Source organism: Suricata suricatta, chromosome 13 (genome assembly GCF_006229205.1).
Source record: "Suricata suricatta isolate VVHF042 chromosome 13, meerkat_22Aug2017_6uvM2_HiC, whole genome shotgun sequence".
Lineage (NCBI taxonomy): Eukaryota > Metazoa > Chordata > Mammalia > Carnivora > Herpestidae > Suricata > Suricata suricatta.
Genome location: NC_043712.1, coordinates 35,860,703 through 35,881,487, shown reverse-complemented (window position 1 = coordinate 35,881,487; position 20,785 = coordinate 35,860,703). Strand labels below are relative to the sequence as shown.

General features: G+C 41.6%; 1 protein-coding gene and 1 non-coding gene across 2 annotated transcripts in view; both read left to right on the top strand.

Annotated features, from left to right (window-relative positions):
* Positions 1-20,009, top strand: part of LOC115276725 (phospholipid-transporting ATPase FetA-like) — a 106,399-nt gene extending 86,390 nt beyond the window's left edge. The window contains exons 16-29 of the mRNA XM_029920812.1: positions 1,448-1,636; positions 2,336-2,451; positions 4,382-4,546; positions 6,181-6,292; positions 7,652-7,757; positions 8,113-8,257; positions 9,017-9,200; positions 10,646-10,869; positions 12,233-12,316; positions 13,645-13,890; positions 14,073-14,211; positions 15,234-15,364; positions 15,461-15,619; positions 19,813-20,009. Of these exons, the coding sequence (XP_029776672.1) occupies positions 1,448-1,636; positions 2,336-2,451; positions 4,382-4,546; positions 6,181-6,292; positions 7,652-7,757; positions 8,113-8,257; positions 9,017-9,200; positions 10,646-10,869; positions 12,233-12,316; positions 13,645-13,890; positions 14,073-14,211; positions 15,234-15,364; positions 15,461-15,619; positions 19,813-19,878 (2,066 nt within the window). The 3' untranslated portion in view covers positions 19,879-20,009. The remainder of the gene's footprint in view (positions 1-1,447; positions 1,637-2,335; positions 2,452-4,381; positions 4,547-6,180; positions 6,293-7,651; positions 7,758-8,112; positions 8,258-9,016; positions 9,201-10,645; positions 10,870-12,232; positions 12,317-13,644; positions 13,891-14,072; positions 14,212-15,233; positions 15,365-15,460; positions 15,620-19,812) is intronic.
* LOC115277136 lies at positions 7,295-7,401 on the top strand. Its single transcript, XR_003902244.1, has one exon. It is a non-coding gene; the product is annotated as a U6 spliceosomal RNA (small nuclear RNA).
* Positions 20,010-20,785: the final 776 nt, after the last annotated feature.

The window sequence follows — 20,785 nt, the reverse complement described above, 5'->3', positions numbered from 1 at the left end:
ATCTGTATTCATTAAGGATATTGGTCTGTAGTTCTCTTTTTTGGCTGGGTCCCTGTCTGGCTTGGGTATCAAGGTGATGCTGGCTTCGTAGAATGAGTTTGGAAGCTTTCCTTATGTCTGACCTGAAATTATATGTCCCCTGTGACTTATACACAAGTTTAAGACTCTGATGATGCATAACTGTTTTTAAGAACCAGATTGCCTGGGGCACCTGGGAGGCTCAGCCTATTAAGCTTCCAGCTCTTGATTTTAGCTCAGGTTATAAGCTTGAACTTAGGTTCATGAGTTCAAGCCCCACAGCGGGCTCCATGCTGATAGTGTGGAGCCTGGATGGGATTCTCTGTCTCCCTCTCTTTCTACCCTTCTCTCTCTGTCTCTCTCTCTCTCAAAATAAATAAATATTTAAAATAAAAAATAAAATTGACCTTCAGAAGAGAAGTAATCCAACTATACCTCAGGTTGTAGTGATATTTTAAAAGAAGAGTTATACATTTTTCGATGCTAAAGTGTTTGCATTGATCAGTGCAGTTTTTCGTTCAGTTCTTTTTGTTACCAAAATATTTTGAAGCAGTTATTAGAATTCAATAGTTTGTGATGAGAAAAAAATAATACGTGTTACAACTGAGGATTGAAAGGGTTTTTGTTGTTAATTTCCTGAAATGTTTCTTCAATATCTAGGAAAGTATTTTTTCAACTATGGACACCGAAAACTATAAGTTAAAATTACCTTATAATGACAAAATGGGAAAGAATAAATTTTATTTTACTGTACTGTAAAAATAAATTAAAGAGAGAAATGTCTTGAGTAATATGAAATTGAGAGACTAATTCACCAGAGTAAGTCATTTACCTTCCCAAGGTGAGAGTTTCAAAGGTGACAGTAGTACTCATTTATATAGTTTTTAATTGTTTATTAAATCATCAGTCTTATTATCATCCATCATATTATCCTATGCTATATATCCTATCCTTATTATCCTATCTTATGGGAGTGTTCATCAAAGTGTAACCAGTCTTATTTAGAAGCAGTTTATCTAGGACCACTTGCATGAAACTCATCCAGGAGATTTGTTAAAAATTCCATTTCTTGGGTCCTCCTCCCCAGATTTTGTGATTCTGTATTCAGTAAGTTTCAGTGGGGTCCAGGAACCTGACCCATCTTTACCCACTAAAATCAGAGAGTAACTATTTTGTTCATTTGTGTATATTGCATATACCATGTACCTCTGTAATATCAACTCAGGTCTGTGAAATAAGTTGAGAATATTGGAAAGGAAAGAAAAGTGTTCCATGCAACCTGGCCTTTTAGGGCCAAATTTGTGAGAAAGTTTAAAGAAGGATGTCCTCTTATGGGCACCATCTTTACTTAAGCTCCTTGGTGTCACTTCTGGGTTGACTCCACTTGCGCATCTCTGTGGGCTCTTGTTGCCCCCTTCTCTCCTGCCAGGTAACCTGGTGTACCAGGCTCAGTCCCCAGATGAAGGTGCTCTTGTCACTGCTGCCAGGAACTTTGGTTTTGTGTTTCATTACCGCACATCTGAGACAATCGCAGTAGTTGAAATGGGTGAGACCAAAGTCTACCAATTGCTGGCTATTTTGGACTTCAGCAATGTACGCAAGAGGATGTCTGTTATTGGTAGGTGCCCCTCCTAGTCAGTCCTCTCCCCTTATTTGTCTTTCATACACATTCACACATTGACTTTCTCTTTTATATACACATGGATGTTTTCTCCCACTCACATGCTTTCTCAAAGGTATTGTGCCTCGAATACAAACACATAGCCATTCCTACTTTCCCTCTCACATACCCAAATAATTTTTCTTTGAGGAATTGCTACCATATACTTCTTTAGTGTTCCTGGATAGTGGCTTGTCTGAACCCCCAAAGCCAAGATAGAAACAGAGACAAATCCATAAAGCCTGATCTTGGAATAAGAGATGGGGGCAGACAATACAAGGGAAATCCATACTATCTTACTCTCAATTAATTTTGACCTCAGACTGAAGAGGAAGAAGGTCATTCTTCATTCTTGGTCCTTACTAGGTATGGGCCTGGGTCGAGAACTTGGACTTGAGAAGCTAAATGTGATTCTGCATCAGAGTCTTCCACAAGAACCCATGAAACACAGGAACCCATGGAAGAACTGGTTCCATATGGTCTCCTCCCACCGTCACTGGCCCTTACTGCATCATTTATCCTCTATGACTGCTCACTGAGTGCTTAGCCCCCAAAAGGATCAGAAATAAATGTTATGGGAACATCCCTCAGTGGCCCAGACAAGTTCTTGTAACAATGGTCCTATGTGGTTACTCTTCTTAATTTGTTTATCCTTAGTGAGGACACCAGAAAATCGAGTAATGTTGTTTTGCAAGGGTGCAGACACCATCCTCTGTCAGCTGCTCCATCCATCCTGTATATCCCTCAGAGATGTGACCATGGAACATTTAGATGTGAGTATTTAGGTTGTATGGGGAGGAAAACTGTGGGTGGTTCTTTGTATATGGATATGTGTCCACATATATGTCCTTGTGTCCGTGTGTTTCTTAATGGGTGTATATTAGTGTCTGTGTCTCTTTAATTGATGGAAGAATAAAAACTACTTCATTCTGTGGCATTCCTATGGACTACATTGCCAGCTTCTGTGTCAAGAAGTTGGAGAGCACAGGATCCCAGGGGCATGATTGGGCATGATGAGGATTGTTTGTGGGAACACTTTCCACATACAAAATGGTTCTCTCTGTGATTCCTGGTTCAGGAGGTCACATGGTCAGACCTAGAATTTGCTTCAGAATTGGGCCTGCTGATATGGGAGGCCCGACCTCACCAACCTTTATGAAAACACACAGTTTTGGAGGTATGGAGTAGAAAGCACCAGGCCTGGGCTGTTTAGGGTACTGTTGTTTGTTACTATCCTCTGTTATCACAAGATTAGAATCCCCAAGTATACCACCTACCTACCCCACCCCACTTCTGCCCTCTAGGATTTGAAGTGTATCTTAAAGAGAAAGTGAGTGGCTCCAGACTTCTGACACAAAAAAAAAAAAAAAAAAAAAAAAAAAACCAGATCTATACTCTCCAGAATTTCTACTCAAAAACCCAGATATATAAAGGGTTGGGGGAATAGGATGGGGGATGGGATGGGAAAGTGAGAGATGAGAAAAAATATATATTTTAAAGAAAAAACAGATTGGAGAAAATGCTATTTTATTAAGCCATTTTGGCTTGACCTTACATTAACACATAATCAGAAGTCTGAGAATAGACAGTCAATAAGCACATGAAAGCCTTTGGGGCAATGCAAATCAAAACCTCAAGATACTACTTCACACCACTAGGATAGCTAGATGATCAGATAATAGTAAGTATTGGCAAAATTATAGAGAAATTATAAACCTTCATACATAGTGGGAAGGTAAAATAATGCAGCCATTTTAGAAAACAGCCTGGCTGTTGTTAAAAAAAGTTAAGCATAGGGGTGCCTGGATGGCTCAGTTGGTCAAGTGTCTTACTTCAGCTCAGGTCATGATCTCATGGTTCATTGGTTCGAGCCCTGCATTGGGCTCTGTGCTGACAGCTCAGAGATTGGAACCTGCTTCAGATTCTGTGTCTCCCTCTCTCTGCCCCTCCCCTACTCACACTCTGTCTCTCTCTCAAAAATAAACATTAACAAACATTTCCCTGCCAAAAGGCAAGGAAACAGGAAAATAAAATGAATGTATGCTTATAAAAAATAGTAACCCCTTTGATTATTTTTTATAACAACTCCTTTTTACTTTATTACTCCATTCTCATATTGTAGAGATCAGTATCTTCTCTGTAAGCAGTGAATTATTATCCCAATTTTACAGCAAAGAAATCTAGAAGACTTAATTTTTCTCAGGGTCACATAGCAAATTATCTAACTACAAATAAAAGCTAGAACTTTCTGTATTTCAGAAGTACTTTCTTTCCTTCTTTTTAAAATATTTATTTATTTATTTATTTTTGAGATAGAGAGGGAGCGTGCATGCACACAGGGGAGAGACAATGAGAAAGAGACATATACAGACTCCAGGCTCTGAGCTGTCAGTACAGAGCACAACATAGACCCAAACTCATGAACTGTGAGATCATGACCTGAGCAGAAGTCCAACTGAACCACCTAGCCCCGCCTTTCAGAAGTACTTTTAAACTTTAACCCCAGCTATGCTGGCACCATCTTTAGGACATTTTCCTGAGAAAGCTCAACCGTTGTTTTCTTGTTAGGCTGGGTACTAGCCCTATAGTACTAACTAGTAAGTCCTGTTTTGTAGGCAGATGGGCCAGTGGGGTTAGTCTGTAACTCTCTCAACTCAGCCCTAACCCAGTCAGGCCTATTCAGTGCACACACATGTCTTCCAGGATTTTGCCATTGAAGGCCTCCGTACCCTGATGGTGGCCTACCGAGAACTGGATAACTCATTCTTTCAGGCCTGGAGCAAGAAGCACAATGAAGCCTGCCTGTCTTTGGAGAATCGGGAAGATAAAATATCAAATGTCTATGAAGAGATTGAAAAAGATTTGATGGTTGGTGTGAGAAAGCCAGGGACAGAATGGGGGCAGAATTGGGAGTGGCAGTCAGGAGACTGAGCAAGGTCTCTGAGAGTGGCTTCCAGCAATTCAATAGGTTTAAGCTCTCTCTGGATATGGAATACTGGAATCCAAGCTGATTCAGGATGTTCTAAATCTTTCCCCCTGTAAATAATGGGGGAACACACTAGTTGTAAATTTTATCTTATCCCAAAATTGTTCACAGAAACTAAGTAATCTGGGAGAAATGAGGATCTGAATAATGCACAAATTAGATAATCCAGAACTAATTGATGGAATAATCAAGACAAAATTATTCACTCATTCATTCAACATATTTATTAAGTGCCTTCTATGTGCCAGGCATTGTTTTAAGCCCTGAGCATGTATTGGCAGACAAAACAGACAAAAAAATAACACATATAGTATGTCAGATAATGAAAGTTCTGTGGGACAAAATAAAGATAGGGAGTATCTGCATATACATGTATGTATGTTTTAGAGAGGGCAGGGCATAATTGCTATTTTAAATATAGTGTTTAGTCTCCACTTAGTCTGAGCAGAAACGTGAAGAAAGTGGCAAGCCAAGCAGTTCCCTGGGGAATTTGATTTCCAGACAGAGGGAATGGCACAAGTGAAAGCCCTGAAATAAGATCAGGCCTAACTTGTTAGTTGAACAGCAAGGTGCAGTTAGTCTGGCCAATACGGTGTAAGTGAGGAGGAGAGAATGAAAGGACGTGAGGCAGGACGTAGTAGAGTGCCCTCGTAAGCCAGTATAAGGACTTATAATGACATATAGAAAGCTATTGAAAAGTTCAACCAAACAAGTGATGTGATAGCTTTCAAAATGATCACTCTGACTGCTGTGTTGAGATTATACTGTAGGGGAGCAATCACAGACCAAGAGAGACCAATAGAAGGTAGTTGGAATAGTACAGGTGAGAGATGATGATAACTAAGACCAGATAGAAGTAGTGGAAGTGGTGAGAGTGGTCAAATTTTGTACATTTTTTGAAAGGTAGAGCCAACAGAATTTGCTAATGGATTAGATTATAGGATATGAAAGAAAGAGAAGTTAAGGATAATCCCAAAGGTTTTTACCAGACCGATACAGGTTGACTGCTATAAAAAGAAAAATTACTGGTATCAAATGAGAAAACATAGAGATCCCAAAGGTTACAAATCTCCTTCCATAATCAGTTCTGTGGTTTGTACTTATACTCTGTCCTTCTGGAGGCCTAGCAGAAATCAGCCAGTAGTTGTTCCTCAGACTGAGTCCTGGTGCCCATCCCTGGGGTCAGCCCTGGAAGCCAGGAAGTGTTCTGTGAAGCAAGAGAGAACGGAAAATTTGTTGAGAAATAGATGATTTAGAGGTGGCATACAGCTTAATGTATGACTTGGGCAAGTCTTTTCCCTCTTTGATCCCTAAGATTCTGTTTCTAAATTTGGTTTATGTGCTTGAAAAGATGCATCTATGAGGAGTGGACTGTGCTGAATTTTATACCATCTGTGTCCTCATGCCAGGACAGAGCCAGCTTGAGAGAATGATGAGGTGCCAGTTGAGTTTTTGGGTAGCACTAAATGCTGTGATCCTCTCCCTTTTCCTGACTCGCTGCTATCTCTGTTCAAAGCTGTTAGGGGCCACAGCCATTGAAGACAAGCTGCAGGATGGAGTACCTGAGACAGTCGCCACCCTGAACAAAGCCCAAATTAAAATGTGGATCTTAACTGGAGATAAGCAAGGTAAAGGGGAGCTCCTGACCTAATCCTCTTCCTTATCCACCTTAGCCATTTATTCATAGTATTTTGCATTTTCTTTTTGTTTTAGCCATTTATTTGATTAAAAAAAACTTATAACCCAGGCCAAGTACTTACAAAACACCTTTACTCCCAGTCTTGCACACAGTTTGTATACTTTATGCCGGATACTGTATTAGGCATTGAGGATACAGATGATTCAATCAGGCATGACCTCTGTCATCCAGGAACTCACAAGCTAAAAACTTTGGAATTATCTTTGACTGCACCCTCTCTGTTGTCCCAAAAATTCATTCTCTCACCATGTCCCACTGTATCTTCTGAAGATCGCCTTGACTGTGCCACCACCCAATTCAGCCTTTGCTCCCTGTTGGCTGTACCTCTACAAAAACTTCTGAACTGATCTCTGTCTCTTGTCCTTATTAGTTTCACTATAGCCTACATACTATCAGTTTAATCTCACTAAAATATACTACTTTTATATATTATTCCTCTAATCAGGCACCTTTAGCAACTCCTCCTGGTAAACTCAGACTCTACTGTCTGGCCTTCAAGATCTGGATAATTTCTTGCTACTTATATATACTGCAATCTCAAGTGACCATCATCTTTAGTATGCCCCAAACAATCAAATTCCTATTCTAGAGCCTCTGTTTGAGTCATTTTCCCATTTGAAATATCTTTTTCTTCCCCTAAATAAGTCTTACTCATCTTTCAAAGTCTTTTTTCAAGGAAGTTTCTATAACCATTGCAATCTCTCCTCTGAATTTTGATACCACTTGGCAGCCAGGGTTTAGGACTTAATTTTTGGAAATTTTTTCCTTATTATGAATTTATCCCAAATTCCAGATTTCTTGATGTAAAGAAAGGACCACAACCAAAACATCCCAGTCCCCCATAAAGTCCTGACTATTTAGAGAAGTGTATACAGATTGGAATTGTTTTAAGAAATGGAGAGAAGATCTGTTGAAAGGCTAAGCCAGAATGGTGTTCACTGCAGCAGCACATACACTAAAATTGGAATGATACAGAGAAGGTTAGCATGGCCCTTGTACGAGGATGGCAAATTCATGAAACATTCATTCCATATTTAAAAATGAGAGAAAAAGAAAGGCTAAGCCAGAATGATCCTAATTATTGATAAATTACTCAGAAATCTGTAGTAGGTCTCCTGTGTGTTTGAAAATGGTCTCCACTGACTCATGAAAAATATACTTCAACTGCATCCATGGAAAAAATGAACAAATGGACTCTGTTGCCTGCTGTTAGAACCTACGTATGTGTACACTTTTGTAAAGACCCTGTCATAAACAAAATGTGACCTGTGTTCACCTTTCCCTATAGAGACTGCTATGAACATTGCCTATGCCTGTAACATATTTGAGGAAGAAATGGATGGGATATTTATCGTGGAAGGCAAGAATGATGAGGTTGTTCTGCAAGAACTCAGGTACAGATAGATGGGAGAACTGCCACAGCTCATTTAGTATGACCCCCACGCTACAAGAAGGAAGGAAGGAGAAATGGAGAAGGGGAAAACAAAAAAGCCTAAAATATTTAATATTTTGTGAAGAAGCATTATAGCTCGAGGAGTTGGAGTTGGGAGGTTAGAGAAGTGTGGTGTGTGCATGGTGGTCAAGGACCTAAGGCAATGGCAGGTGTCAGGAAGAATTCAAGTCTGAGGTCCTGGCTATTGCTCTGTAGAAGCTCTGTATCCACCTTGCCCACTTTCATTCTGGGACACTTTTTCCTTCCTAAGCTCTGGGGCCTCCAGTCAGATATTAACCACTGTTCTTGGCTTTCAGGTCCGCAAGGGACAAGATGAAACCTGAGTCTCTCCTGGAATCAGACCCAATAAACATTTACCTTACCACAAAGCCCCAAATGCTCAGAATACCTGAGGAGGTGCCCAATGGCAACTATGGCTTGATCATCAATGGCTACAGTCTGGTGGGCAACACAGAGCTACAACTCTCTTCTGTTCTCCCAAGGAACTTTTTTCCTAGATGCAGCCCACTTCAGGGAAATTTCAAGACCACTTCTCTGTTTCATGAGTAACCCTTTCCCCCCTCTTTTTTGGTGCCCTTTCCTGACAGGCACCTTTCCCTATCCTTCTCCAGGCAGGAATAATGAGGAAAGAGAAGCCAAGGTCATATTCCTTCTTTAGCCAAATTCTTTACCACTGATGTGGCCTGTCATTTAGGGACAGGGGTGAAGCAAACAGAAGCAGATCCTCCAAAAAGTCCCTTGGCCTTAGAGCCCAGTCAACTGGGGTGACTGGTTTCCTTTTTTTTTTTTTTTTTTTTTAATTGAGAGACAGAGAAAGACAGAGCATGAGCATGGGACAGGCAGAAAGAAGGGAATACACAGAATCTGAAGGAGGCTCCAGGCTCTGAGCTGTCAGCACAGAACCTGATATAGGGCTCAAACTCACAAACTGCGAGATCGTGACCTGAGCTGAAGTCGGACGCTTAACCGACTGAGCCACCCAGGCCGGGCTGACTGGTTTCCAGTTGGAGGCTGAGTCAGATCTGGGGATGCCTAGAACTGACTTGGGTACTTGGTCTTCCTTGGGACTGGAACACTGGGAGCCTCTATGCCTGACCTAAGTAATACAAGAGAGTATGGAGATGGGGAAGAGCCTAGAAAAATCCTGTCCTGAGAGCCTTTTTGGGCAACCTGAAATGTGGGTGTGTCCTGGTGCTGCAGGCCTATGCTCTGGAAGGGAACCTGGAGTTGGAGCTGCTGCGAACGGCGTGCATGTGCAAGGGGGTTATCTGGTGCCGGATGACACCCCTTCAGAAGGCCCAGGTGGTAGAGCTGGTGAAGAGGTACAAGAAGGTGGTGACACTGGCCATCGGGGATGGGGCCAATGACGTCAGCATGATCAAAGGCATGTGAGGGGTAGGGGAGTAATAACTTTCAACCATTGGCTTGCCCTTTCCTTCCTCCAAGGACAAAACTGACCTGGGTGGCACTGTGTTGTTGGTTCACACTATTGCATATTATATGTATTGTACATTTATAATGTTTTGCAACTTCATTCATCCTTTTTTATACTTACATTCCACTTATTTACACATGCATACATCAGTCCATATGCAGACACACACAAACTTAAAATTTATGCACTTACACACACACACAGATATGCATGGCTCCCACAAGAACACATGCATATATTCACAGAACAACAGGTTGTGCAACCACCAAACCATCTTTCCAAGATGGCATCAAAGGCTATATGATGAACCCCTGGGCAGGAGTCACAGTCTTTTCCTTTTTTGAAGGCTTTTGGCCTGAGCAATGTTAGGCAGAAGACAGAACTGCTCAACCAGGGAATTAGCTGTGAGGCACAATGCAGGGATCTTTTCTTCCCTGAAGCAGTGTTTGCAAGAACTTGCTCTGACTCCCCTGGCTGAAGGAGAATAGCAGACTTCCTGATGCCTTGGACCAAGAGAGCAAATTGGCTGAAACATGTTCTGTTTTAATTTCAGCTGAATGTTGTTAGCTTCCAGCAACTTGTGGTTCTATGAGATATGGACAATACCTAAAAATCCTCTAGACTAACCTGTCTCCCTCTCCAGGAAACACCAGCAGACATTCTACCCTTGACTTTAATACTAGAAAGTGTTCTTGCTCTACCCTATTTTCTAAAATCCTCTGGTTTTTAGTGCCTTAGAGGTTTCAGTTATTCCATTAAGCAAGGTATATGCCAGAAGATCAGTAAATTTACCCTACACTACAGCAGACTAATTAAATTTTTAGGGACTTCAGTCTCATTTTCCATCAATTCTAATCCATGTTTTATCCAGAAAAAGTCATATTAGTCCTCTTAAAGAGCTTGCTTGTCACTAACAAAGTATGTACATCACTATTGCCTCCTAACAGTTGGATTTTAGCTCCCTAAATACACTTAGGCAATTAAATGTTAGATTGACATCTATCCTGCATCTTTAGTTGATGTAGATGGCTTTAAGAGATAAAAATAAGTTTTTACCTCAGCTTCTGAACAGCAGGAAAGAGTCCAGGAAGTACAAAGACCATCTAGAAGAACTTTCTAGTACTAGCTATGCTAGGCATTCTTGAGTGGCAGCATCCAAAACAAAGTGTAGATGAAGGAGCTATTTTATGACAATCCACTAAGGAAAAGGGCAATCCACTAAGGAGAAAAGGTTCCACTAAGTAAGTGCCATTTTGAGCTAGGCCTAACAGTGTTTTGCAAATGTAAAATAAGGGATTTGTACAACATGATCTCAGACTTTCTTTTACACTTCCCAGGCTGGTAACCCAGCTGACAAGTTCTGTGGCTGAGAAGCTTCTGGGATTTCTTTGCAGCTGCCCACATTGGGGTCGGCATCCACGGTCAAGAGGGAACGCAGGCCATGCTCAACAGCGACTATGCCTTCTCCCAGTTTCGCTATCTTCAGCGTCTACTCTTGGTCCATGGCCGCTGGTCCTATAATCGCATGTGCAAGTTCCTCAGCTACTTCTTTTACAAAAATTTTGCTTTCACCCTGGTGCACTTCTGGTATGCCTTCTTCAATGGGTTCTCTGCACAGGTAGGAGGTCAGGTGGCATTCCCCACTCTAGTCAGCTGGGTCTTTTTTACTTGTCCTCCACTTTAGCCAGCTCAGACCCTTTTTCTTCTCTGGAAACCAATGTATGACATGCTGCTGTCCATCCATAAAGCACCTCATCCATGTTGATCCCATCTCCTAACCTTAACACTTAAACTTACATTTCCATACCCTAACTTTTCTGGCTTGGCTCTGACTTGGACTTGACTCCTACCTTCAAAACTCTCCCATGAGATATTTTCCACTTTGACCAGACATGGAGATATAGTTTCCATACTAGATAATATGGGGAATATTTGGATCTGGAAGGGTTGTTTTGGTTTTTGGTTTTTTGTTTTTTACCATCTAAAGTAATCTTTATGGAACAGGGTAGCCTCAGGGGCCTCTGGGTCTTGCCAGACAGGCTGGGTATGGGGTTCCCCTGTAGCCATACTTTGAAACACAGCTTCCCTTTACTTCTACTTCCCCCACCATGATCCCCCTTTTCCCCGCTCCAAACATGAATTGTTGTTGCTCTAATGAATTAATTTCACATTTGAGTATGAAATCTCCCCCATAGTAGTGAGGGAAAGTGACACCTGGATGGTTATGTTCTACAAGGAATCCAATTTCCTGTGAGAAGTTTTTCAGGGTTCTCAAGGATTCCCCAGGAAAACAACCTCAGAAATTATTATCTTGGGAGATCTCTACTACCTTTGTTGCCTTGGACTCTAGGGGAAATAGATTGGTTAGCTGCAAGTAGTAGACTTGTATACCCCCAGTGTCTAGCAAAGCTATTCTAGTTTCTGAGAGGTGTTATGTGTATGTATGTGTTTTGCTGACCTCTTGTGGCTAGTAAAAGAGCCCTCTCTAGGCCCCAGGATGGAGCACCCAGCTGAGAGAGGGTCATTGGATCTATTATTTGCCAGTGTTAGAAAGTGTCCAGTGTTATAGAAGCTACTGAATGCCATAAATCAGATAAAAAGACCCCAGAAGCTTACATGCCTGAGAGTGCAGGGGTCCATTTAGCATTCCCTAGCAGGCACTTTGGATCTTTTCTGTGCAGGCATGGATCATGCAGGTCATGGTAGTAGGGTTGATCCAATTAACCTTGTAGGTTGGCTACAAACAAACTTGATATAGCCTTGCCCAGACTGAGACCCAGGGTTCTAAATAGAGTACAACCAAATAGAGACTGGGGTCACCCTTCTCTGTCAGATTTCTGAAATCCAAATCCTGCTTTAGGTTAGTATAGTGCTAGGTAGTTGGGAGGGAGGGGAGCAGATGGGGCTGTCTTGAACCTGGGAGGGGAGCAGGGACTTTGGAAAAGAGAGGAATCTAAGAAATCTTCTTGGTATTCTTCCAGACTGTTTATGATACCTGGTTTATCACTTTCTACAACCTTGTCTACACCTCCCTCCCTGTCCTGGGCTTGAGTCTGTTTGACCAGGTAAGACCAGCAGCAAGCCTCTTAGTCAGGGCTAAAGCCCCTAGGCCCTTGAGGAATATTCCCAAGAGTGGAGAGAACAATAAAAGCTGAGTTCTACAAAATCAATTGTAAATGGAATAATTTCTAGGGCAAGGAAGGGAACTTGTCACCTGAAGCAGTATCATGGGATAAAGTAAAGAATCCTCCTCCATAGAGAATAATCATCAGTTTTAGAAATTCAAGTTTTCCTGTGTTCAATTTTATCTTTATAGAGAGATATATGGAAATTGCTTCTTGTAGTAAATAGAGTGTGTATAAAAGTAGTGAAAAGAAATAGAGTTATTAGGGCAGGACTAGGTAAAGCAAGAGGCTTCAAGAAAGGAGAGACCAATACAGAGATAAGATAAGCCAGAACAAGGTGGCCTAGGTAAGAGGTGGGTATGATACTTTGAATCCTAGAGAGTGAGCCTAGGGGATGCCATCTATTCCTGTCAGAAATTTCCTGGGCTTTGGGGATCCTGGTACCATACCTCTCCCTCCTCTTCTACCCCCAACCTCCAGTCTTGGGCACAGTGAATAGAAAGGAAACCTTCAAAGGGAAATAAAATAGCTGAAAGAGGACGTCATGGGATCATGGTTTCCGGTCTCCATCAGGGTAGGAAGGAAAATTCTCCATGAAGTAGCTGCTAGCCTCAGAGCAACAAGAGAGATGAATTGTATCCTATCCAGCTTCAACTGGCTAATTTTACAGACCTAAAACCTCTCAAAAACAAGTGCCAAGCTTTATTATCCAAAGTTTCAGACTTAGGAGATGAAGATGATCCAATGGTGTCCCTATAGAGAGTCCTGTCGCCTGAATTCACCAGTAGCTATGGAAATGGGAGGAGCATCACAGAACATGGATACCTCCATGGGACTAATTGATCCCCATTGGCTTCTTTTTCTCCTTTTACTGGCTTTTGATTAAAAAATTTTTTCAACTAAGGGAACACTTAAAACTGGAAACTCCTATCCCAACTGCCCCCCATCCCAAGCTCCTGTCCTCCCTTCCAGCTACCCCCAACCCTAATTACCCCCAATAACTCCACAATCCTATTTCCAGGTCCTTACCACCATCTTGAACTTCTAGCTTTCTTCCACTGCCTAGATCTTTGCCTAAAGTGTAGGACTTCAGGAAGGGTCTGTGGTCACTGCTCTGTTCTCTGGTTCCACTTCTCAAGTAATCCATGAGGAAGCTCCCAGGCAGACTGGCAGCAGACTCAGTGAGGGGAGAAGCTTCTACTCTGATGGAAATGGGACCTTCTATGGAGAGACCCTGAGCCTTCCTCCTTACCCTCTGGTGCTTCCAGGACGTGAATGAAACATGGAGTCTACACTTCCCAGAGCTGTATAAGCCAGGCCAGCACAACCTCTATTTCAACAAGAAGGAATTTGTGAAGTGTTTAGTGCATGGAATCTACAGTTCCTTCGTACTGTTCTTTATCCCTATGGGGACCATTTACAACTCAGTGCGCATTGATGGGAAAGACATCTCTGACTACCAGTCCTTCTCCCTGATAGTGCAGACCTCCTTGCTCTTCGTGGTCACAATGCAGGTGTGGCCAGTGTTGGGGGGTGGGGGAAGGGAAGAGATTGGGTGGGGAGCCTGTCTGGAAGAAAGGTTAAGAAGGAGGGAGGGAAGGTGGGAAGGGATCATACTCCATTATGGGACTGGAGAAGGGAGGTGACTGATATGCCCCAAGTTGTAGAGTATTGCACATAAGAGGTTGCTTTTCAGATTGCCCTGGAGACAACCTACTGGACGATGATAAACCACATCTTCACCTGGGGTAGCCTGATTTTCTACTTTTGCATCTTATTCTTCCTGTACAGTGATGACTTGTGCTTAATGTTCCCCAGTGTCTTCCAATACCTAGGTAAGGCTATGCCCACCCAGTGTGTGGCAAGGAGCTGGGGGGTAGGGTTGAGAAGTGTGAGCCAAGTACATTTGTTTAATAAATGTTTACTGAGCACATATTACTATGTGCTAGGTTCTGTGGATATAGATATGAATAAGACGTGGTCTCTGCCCTAAAAGGACTCAAAATCTAGCTGGAGAAATATTTTCCCTATTAGATTTTCTGAGATATTTCCAAATTTCTTATCTAATTTGATTTTTGTAAGCATCCTATGAGGTAGAAAGAGCAAGAATTATTAGTACCATTTTAGAGACTGAAGGTTTTTTTTAAATTATTCAAATCTACCTCTCCTGGTTCCCAGTCCAATATCCTTTCTACTATGGCATACTGCTTTAGTATCTCCTACATTAATTTCCCTATCTCTCATCTGTACTTTGATGGGAACAAAATAGAGAGAGGGTAGCTTTAGATGTAGCTGGCTCTCACCTCTCATCAAGCCACTCATTTTTCCCCTTACTAACCCTATATACCATTTTTGTGTCCAGGCCAATGTTGTAGGATTCCTATAACCTACTCCCATATTTCTTGGCCTGCCCAGCCTTTTTTTTTTTTAACGTTTTATTTATTTTTGAGAGAGAGACAGCGTGAGCAGGGGAAGGTCAGAGAGAGACACACACAGAATCTGAAGACAGGCTCCAGTCTCTGAGCTAGCTGTCAGCACAGAGCCTGATGCAGGGCTCAAACCTATGAAATGAACCATGAGATCATGACTTGAGCTGAAGCCAGACGCTCAACTGACTGAGCCGCCCAGGTCCCCTGCCCAGCCTTTAGAGGGAGACAAAGGCATGTGAATTCACAGTTACTTTGTCTGTAGAAAAGCACCTCCCTCTAATTCTTTTCTTTTATATTATTAGGAGACTAAATGGTCTCCAAATCAATAGTTTCCATCTTCCAGTTGGAGAGTTATCTAGTTATGGCTGACAGCCTCCTTCCTCTAGACTCTGGTTTAGCCTTTCCCCCTCCTGGCTTATTGTTTACAGGTGTGGCCAGGAACACTCTGATCCTGCCACAAATGTGGCTGAGTATTGTCCTCAGCATGGTCCTCTGTATTTTGCCTGTGATTGGGTACCAATTTCTAAAACCACTATTCTGGCCTGTCAACGTGGACAAGGTGAGTGGAACAAGGAATCTACCCAGATATAATTCATTGCCCTCTTTGCCTTTTCCTCTGTGGATAAAAACCCTGTCTTCCATGTTCTCGCTATAGATTATGGACAGAATTCATTATTGGATGAATCCTCCGGTGCTACCCCCAACCCAGACCAAACTGAAACATGCAAGCTCTCACCGACATTCTGCCTATGCATTCTCCCACGTGTGGGGCTTCGGGGCTCTCATCACTTCTGGCAAGACATTGAATGCTAAGGTACCCAAGAGAAACAGCTTTCTTTTTAAAAAGTAGAGGCCCTTAGGGAAACCTCAAAGGAATCAGTCATTGCTCTTCCTCTCTTGCATTCACACAACTTAAGGATGGATTTGAGCCTAGCGGAAACAAGCACAAACCTGCCCTTCCACTCTCCCTCCAGGGGCTTCATTCCCTAGAAGGCTGTGTCCACGTAAGGCAAGGAAAGGGAAAGAAAGAGCCCCCAGATATCTGTCCGAGCTGCAGCATTTAAAGAAAAGGCAATGTCAGGCCTCCCTTCCACCAACCCTTCCAAGTTTTAATCTAGACAAGCAAATATGAAAGTAGTTGATGAAGAGGAGCAATAAAGGAAAGAGAAAAGAAAATATGACTTAAGAATCTTACTTTGGGCCGTGTTTCCCATACCCAGAGTAACCATAAACCTTGCCAGAGCCCCACACAAACATATCCCACTCAGGCACCCTTCTCAGGTTTATCTGGGGAATTCAGGGTGAATTTTTTGCTGGCCCTGGGTAGCAAAAGGAGGCAGTTATGAAAAGTTGGTCATAAGAAGCTGAAGGAGAGTTTCTGGACAAAAAAGGTAGTTCCTGCCTTAAGGGGATGTGTTATAATTGATGAACATTTGTCTTCACTCCATAAAATTACTTAGAGAAGAAATTGTATGCACTTGGGAAATTATTTCTGAGAAGTTTATGGAGTAATTACTTACTTTGGAGTGGAGAAATTTGTATGATCTGTTGGACTCCAGTGACAATAACATAGTCCAAGCAGTATCATTGGCCCACAGATCCCCACCACCCTCCCCCTTCAAATTAATTCAATATTTCCCTCCCCACCCCTTTTCTTTCCTTTTTCAGCTCCGTTTCACTTCATACCTCAGTATGGCCACATCCTTTAACCATATATATAGTTTTTCCCCTTTATACACCTTAAATATTAGTTCCTAAAGTTCAGTACTAGGTTCTCCGCTCATCTTTCTCAGTACATATTTCCTGAGTCACTTCATCCAAATGCATGACTTCATTTACCAACTCTTTATCTTAGATCCAGATCCATTTATTAAACTGATTCTGAAATCCTTCATTTAGTTGAATCTTAGAAAATCCACACTCAGTCTACCAACCTGTATTAATCATTTCGCCCCAGAACTTTACCCCAGAAGATTATCACCCTCATCACAGTCACAGGATGATGAAAATCATCCTACACTCTTCCTCTAGTCTGAGGTCTAGTAAGTCATCAAGTAATGTTAATTGTTGCATCTTTATTATACCTTGTTTTCAGTTCCGTCGATTATTACCACCATTGCCCTTGTTCAAACTTTGATCACCTCTCATCTGGATTACTGCGTAAAATCTCCCAGCTCACGTTCCTGGTTTTCCTCTTGTCTACAGCATCACCAGTACGACTTCCAGAGTAATCGTTATGAACAGCAAACTTGGTCATGTCAGACCCCAGCTTTGTACCCTTTAGTGGTTTTCCATGCCTTCTGGATAAAGTTAAAATTTGGACATTTTATTGTTGGGCCTTCTCTAACCTTGTCTTCCACTACTCCCCCATCTGCATTCACACTAGCCATGCCACTTCTGGTCTTCATGTCATCAAACATCCTATTCTCATATCCTAAAATGCTTTCTTTCATCCACTTCTTCATCTAGCAAACACGTAGTCATCCTGCAACTCTGAACAGTTGAAAGTAGATAGAGCTGGTAGCTGAACAACATTGTGAATATACTAAATGCCTCCTGAATTGTATAGTTTAAAATGGTGAATGGTATGTTTTGTGAATTTCTCAATTTTTTTTTGAAAGATCAAATTAGGCAGTCTCCTCCAAGAGCCTCCCCTAATTCCTCAGCGTGACTTACATACATTTCCTATTTATTTAATTGCTCTCCTGTGCATACCTCTTTCAGTGACACTTCTCACAGGGCATTGTAATTATTGATTTACTTCTTATTCACAGCATATAATAGGCCTTTAGTAAACATCTGTTGAATTAATTAACAAATGAAATGAAAGGATATTGAAATCTGCTTCTCTGCCTTTTTTTATTCTTTCCCTGAACAGTATCATCTACTAGCTCAAACCAGAAACCTCAAAGTCTTTCTGGACCAGCTCCCTTTCACACTTATAATCCAATCCATTCTGTTACCAAGTTCCATATAGTCTGTCTTAGAAACATCTTCAAATCTGTCCCTTACTATCCTCCCCAGTCCCATTTCTGTCATCATTTCTTGCCTAAATTATGGCAACATCTGCCTCTCTGGTCTCCCTGCCTCTGATTCTGCTTCTTTCCAATCCATTATCCATACCACAGAGGATGACCTCTTAAAATACAAATCAGATCATGTCATTTGCCAGTTTAAAAACCTTTAATGACTCATCATAGTTTTCCTACATGGGTGCTGTCTACCTCTCCAGCTATTCATCACTTTCTGCTGCATATGCTCTCATTTAAAAAAAATTTTTTTTAATGTTTATTGATTTTTAAGAGATAGAGAGAGAACACGAACGGGGGAGGGGCAGAGAGAGGGAGACACAGAATCCGAAGCAGGCTCCAGGCTCTGAGCTGTCAGCACCGGGCCCCACTTGGACTCGAACCCACAAACCACGAGATCATGACCTGATCGGAAGTTGGATGCTCAATAAACTGAACCACCCAGGTGCCCCTATTCTCATTTCTGCCATATCAAACTATTTGTAATTCCTCACAGGTTCCATTGTCTTCAGAAACCTCTATGCTTTGGCTCTTTGTATCCTCTCCTCTTAGAATATACCTCCCTCTTTGTCTAGCTAATGTATATCTGCTCTTCACTCTCAGCTTTGGGTCACTTCCTCTGGGAGCCTTCACTGACACCCAACCTCCTATTCTGAGTTGGGTACCTCTTCCTTGCACCAGACCTTCCTTATATTAGACCACCTTGTACATTCTGTTATTTTCAGTTCCCAAGATTTGAATGTATTATCACTTACTTGCCTCTTTTAATTATGATTTTCTTGTCTGTCTTTTCTGCTAGGCCATGATGTCTCCTTAAGGACAAGAACTTTGTTTCATTTTGGTTTTCAGTACTGGCACTTAGATTATTAATGTTTTTCAGTGAATGAGTAAATTAATAAAATCCACCTTTTATTTGTCCTAAACTTGCCTCTTACCCTGTCCTTTCAAAATAAATTTTATCCTTTGGAATGCAGTGTTCAGTTATACATTAAAGGTCACTTTTTATGAAACATGTTCATTAATGGTCTCCCTTATAAGGCATTTATAAAAATACAACTTGGACATATAGTATCCCTCAAAACTCCTAAACAGCATCCTCTCCTGGTGGTTTATGTGTATCTTGGGAGATTTTGAGTCTCGGGCTCTGCTAAGGATCCTAGACAGTACATGCCACATTCCAAACTGAAGTGTGAGATGACCATGCAAGATTTGGAAATGGGGGTATGAAAAATAAGTATGCAACTTAAAAAAAAATTTTTTTTAATGTTTATTTATTTTTGGAGATACAGAGACCGAGACCAAGGGAGTGGCGGAGGGGCAGCCAGAGAGGGAGTCAAAGAATTCAAAGCAGGGTCCAAGCTCTGAGCTGTCAGCACAGAGCCCAATGCAGGACTCAAACTCGTGAACCGTGAGATCATGACCTGAGCCGACGTTCGAACACTTTACCAACTGAACCACCCAGGTGCCCCACGCATGCAACTTTTAATCACCTCACCCACCTTGAGAAAAAGGCCAGGGGCCTACAGAATTCTTCAGATTCTGTATCTCCCTCTCTCTGACCCTTCCCTGCTCATGCTGTCTCTCTTTGTCTCTCAAAAATAAATAAAAAACGTTAAAAAAAAATTTTTTAAGAGAAAAAGGCCAGAAATCTAGACATTGATAAGGGATCTTTGGAGAGAATCACTTAAGTCCCCACCCGAAGTTCAGTTCAAGTTGAGAGGGTTTTAAGGAAATTCTTTGGAGAGATTGATTTGATTAATATGTTTGGGGGATGCAGAGAACTCATACCTGACTCATACCTGGAAAATCTAAAACACAGAACAATTAGCTACCTGTTCTATGGAAGAGCAAAAAGAGGTGGCTGGTGAGATTGGCCTATGTGCCCATTGTTTTCAGGACAAAGGGATGCATGGGTACTCCCCACAGACCACGTGGGACATGTAACAGACCTAATTAGGGTTTCTTTATCCTGTCATAGAGACCATCGGCAAAGGTGAGAAGATCTCAGCAGAAAGAAGCAATAGATCTGCTGTCAAATGGTTAGAGATTTCTAATTAGATAAAAGGTTGCTTGAGAGACTGATTGACTGCCTATAAAGGGGCATGAGGTAAATTTTCTATATCTTGATTTTGGAAATATTTACCTGAGTGTATATGTGTGTCAAAACTCTTCAAACTGCACACTTAAAATCTGAAATTTTTATTGTATGTAAATTATACTTCAATAAAGTTTTTTTTTAATTCTTAGAGATTTCTAAAGGAATTGTAAGTGACCAACTAGAGCTGAATTCACCCATGTTAAAGTAAGTAGGTATAGGAGAAATATCTCCATCAGCAGAGAGGGTATCACTGAAAAACCTACAAAAGGGCTTCTTGAGAGTCAGCTTTACATACATGCCAAGCACTAAAACTAGTCTGTGGTAGTAGTAGCCAAGTAAGAGCCTTCTTCATCCCTTCTCCCTCCATCCTGCTCAGATGCTGAAGAAAGAGCGTTAGCAAGCTGGGGAAGGGAGAAAAGATAGACATCTACAAGCCTCACCCCCTTTTCCCACTAAATATGGGCTTTTATAGTAGGGCCAAGCTGACAGATAGGAAATGCCATAATTTTAAAGTTTGAAGTTTAAGAAATTATTTCATTAGTCTGGATATTTTAATTATTAAAGTGAAGCAGAGTGACAAGTACTGGTTGCTACCTAAAAATGACCAGAAAATTCATGAAGTGTACAGTCTTATGAAGTGGGTTTAAAGAGTGAGAGACAAAATAAAATGGTTTTATAGTCATTCCTAACCCACAAATCCCACCCTTTCAAGGTTCCAATTTCCCTCTCTCTCTCCCTGTCACCCCTCTCTCTCTGTCTCTCCTCTCCTCTCTGTCTCTCTCTCTACTTTCATCACATTCATCCATACCTAAAACAAATATTTACTGAGTATCTACCATGATCTGGGCACTGT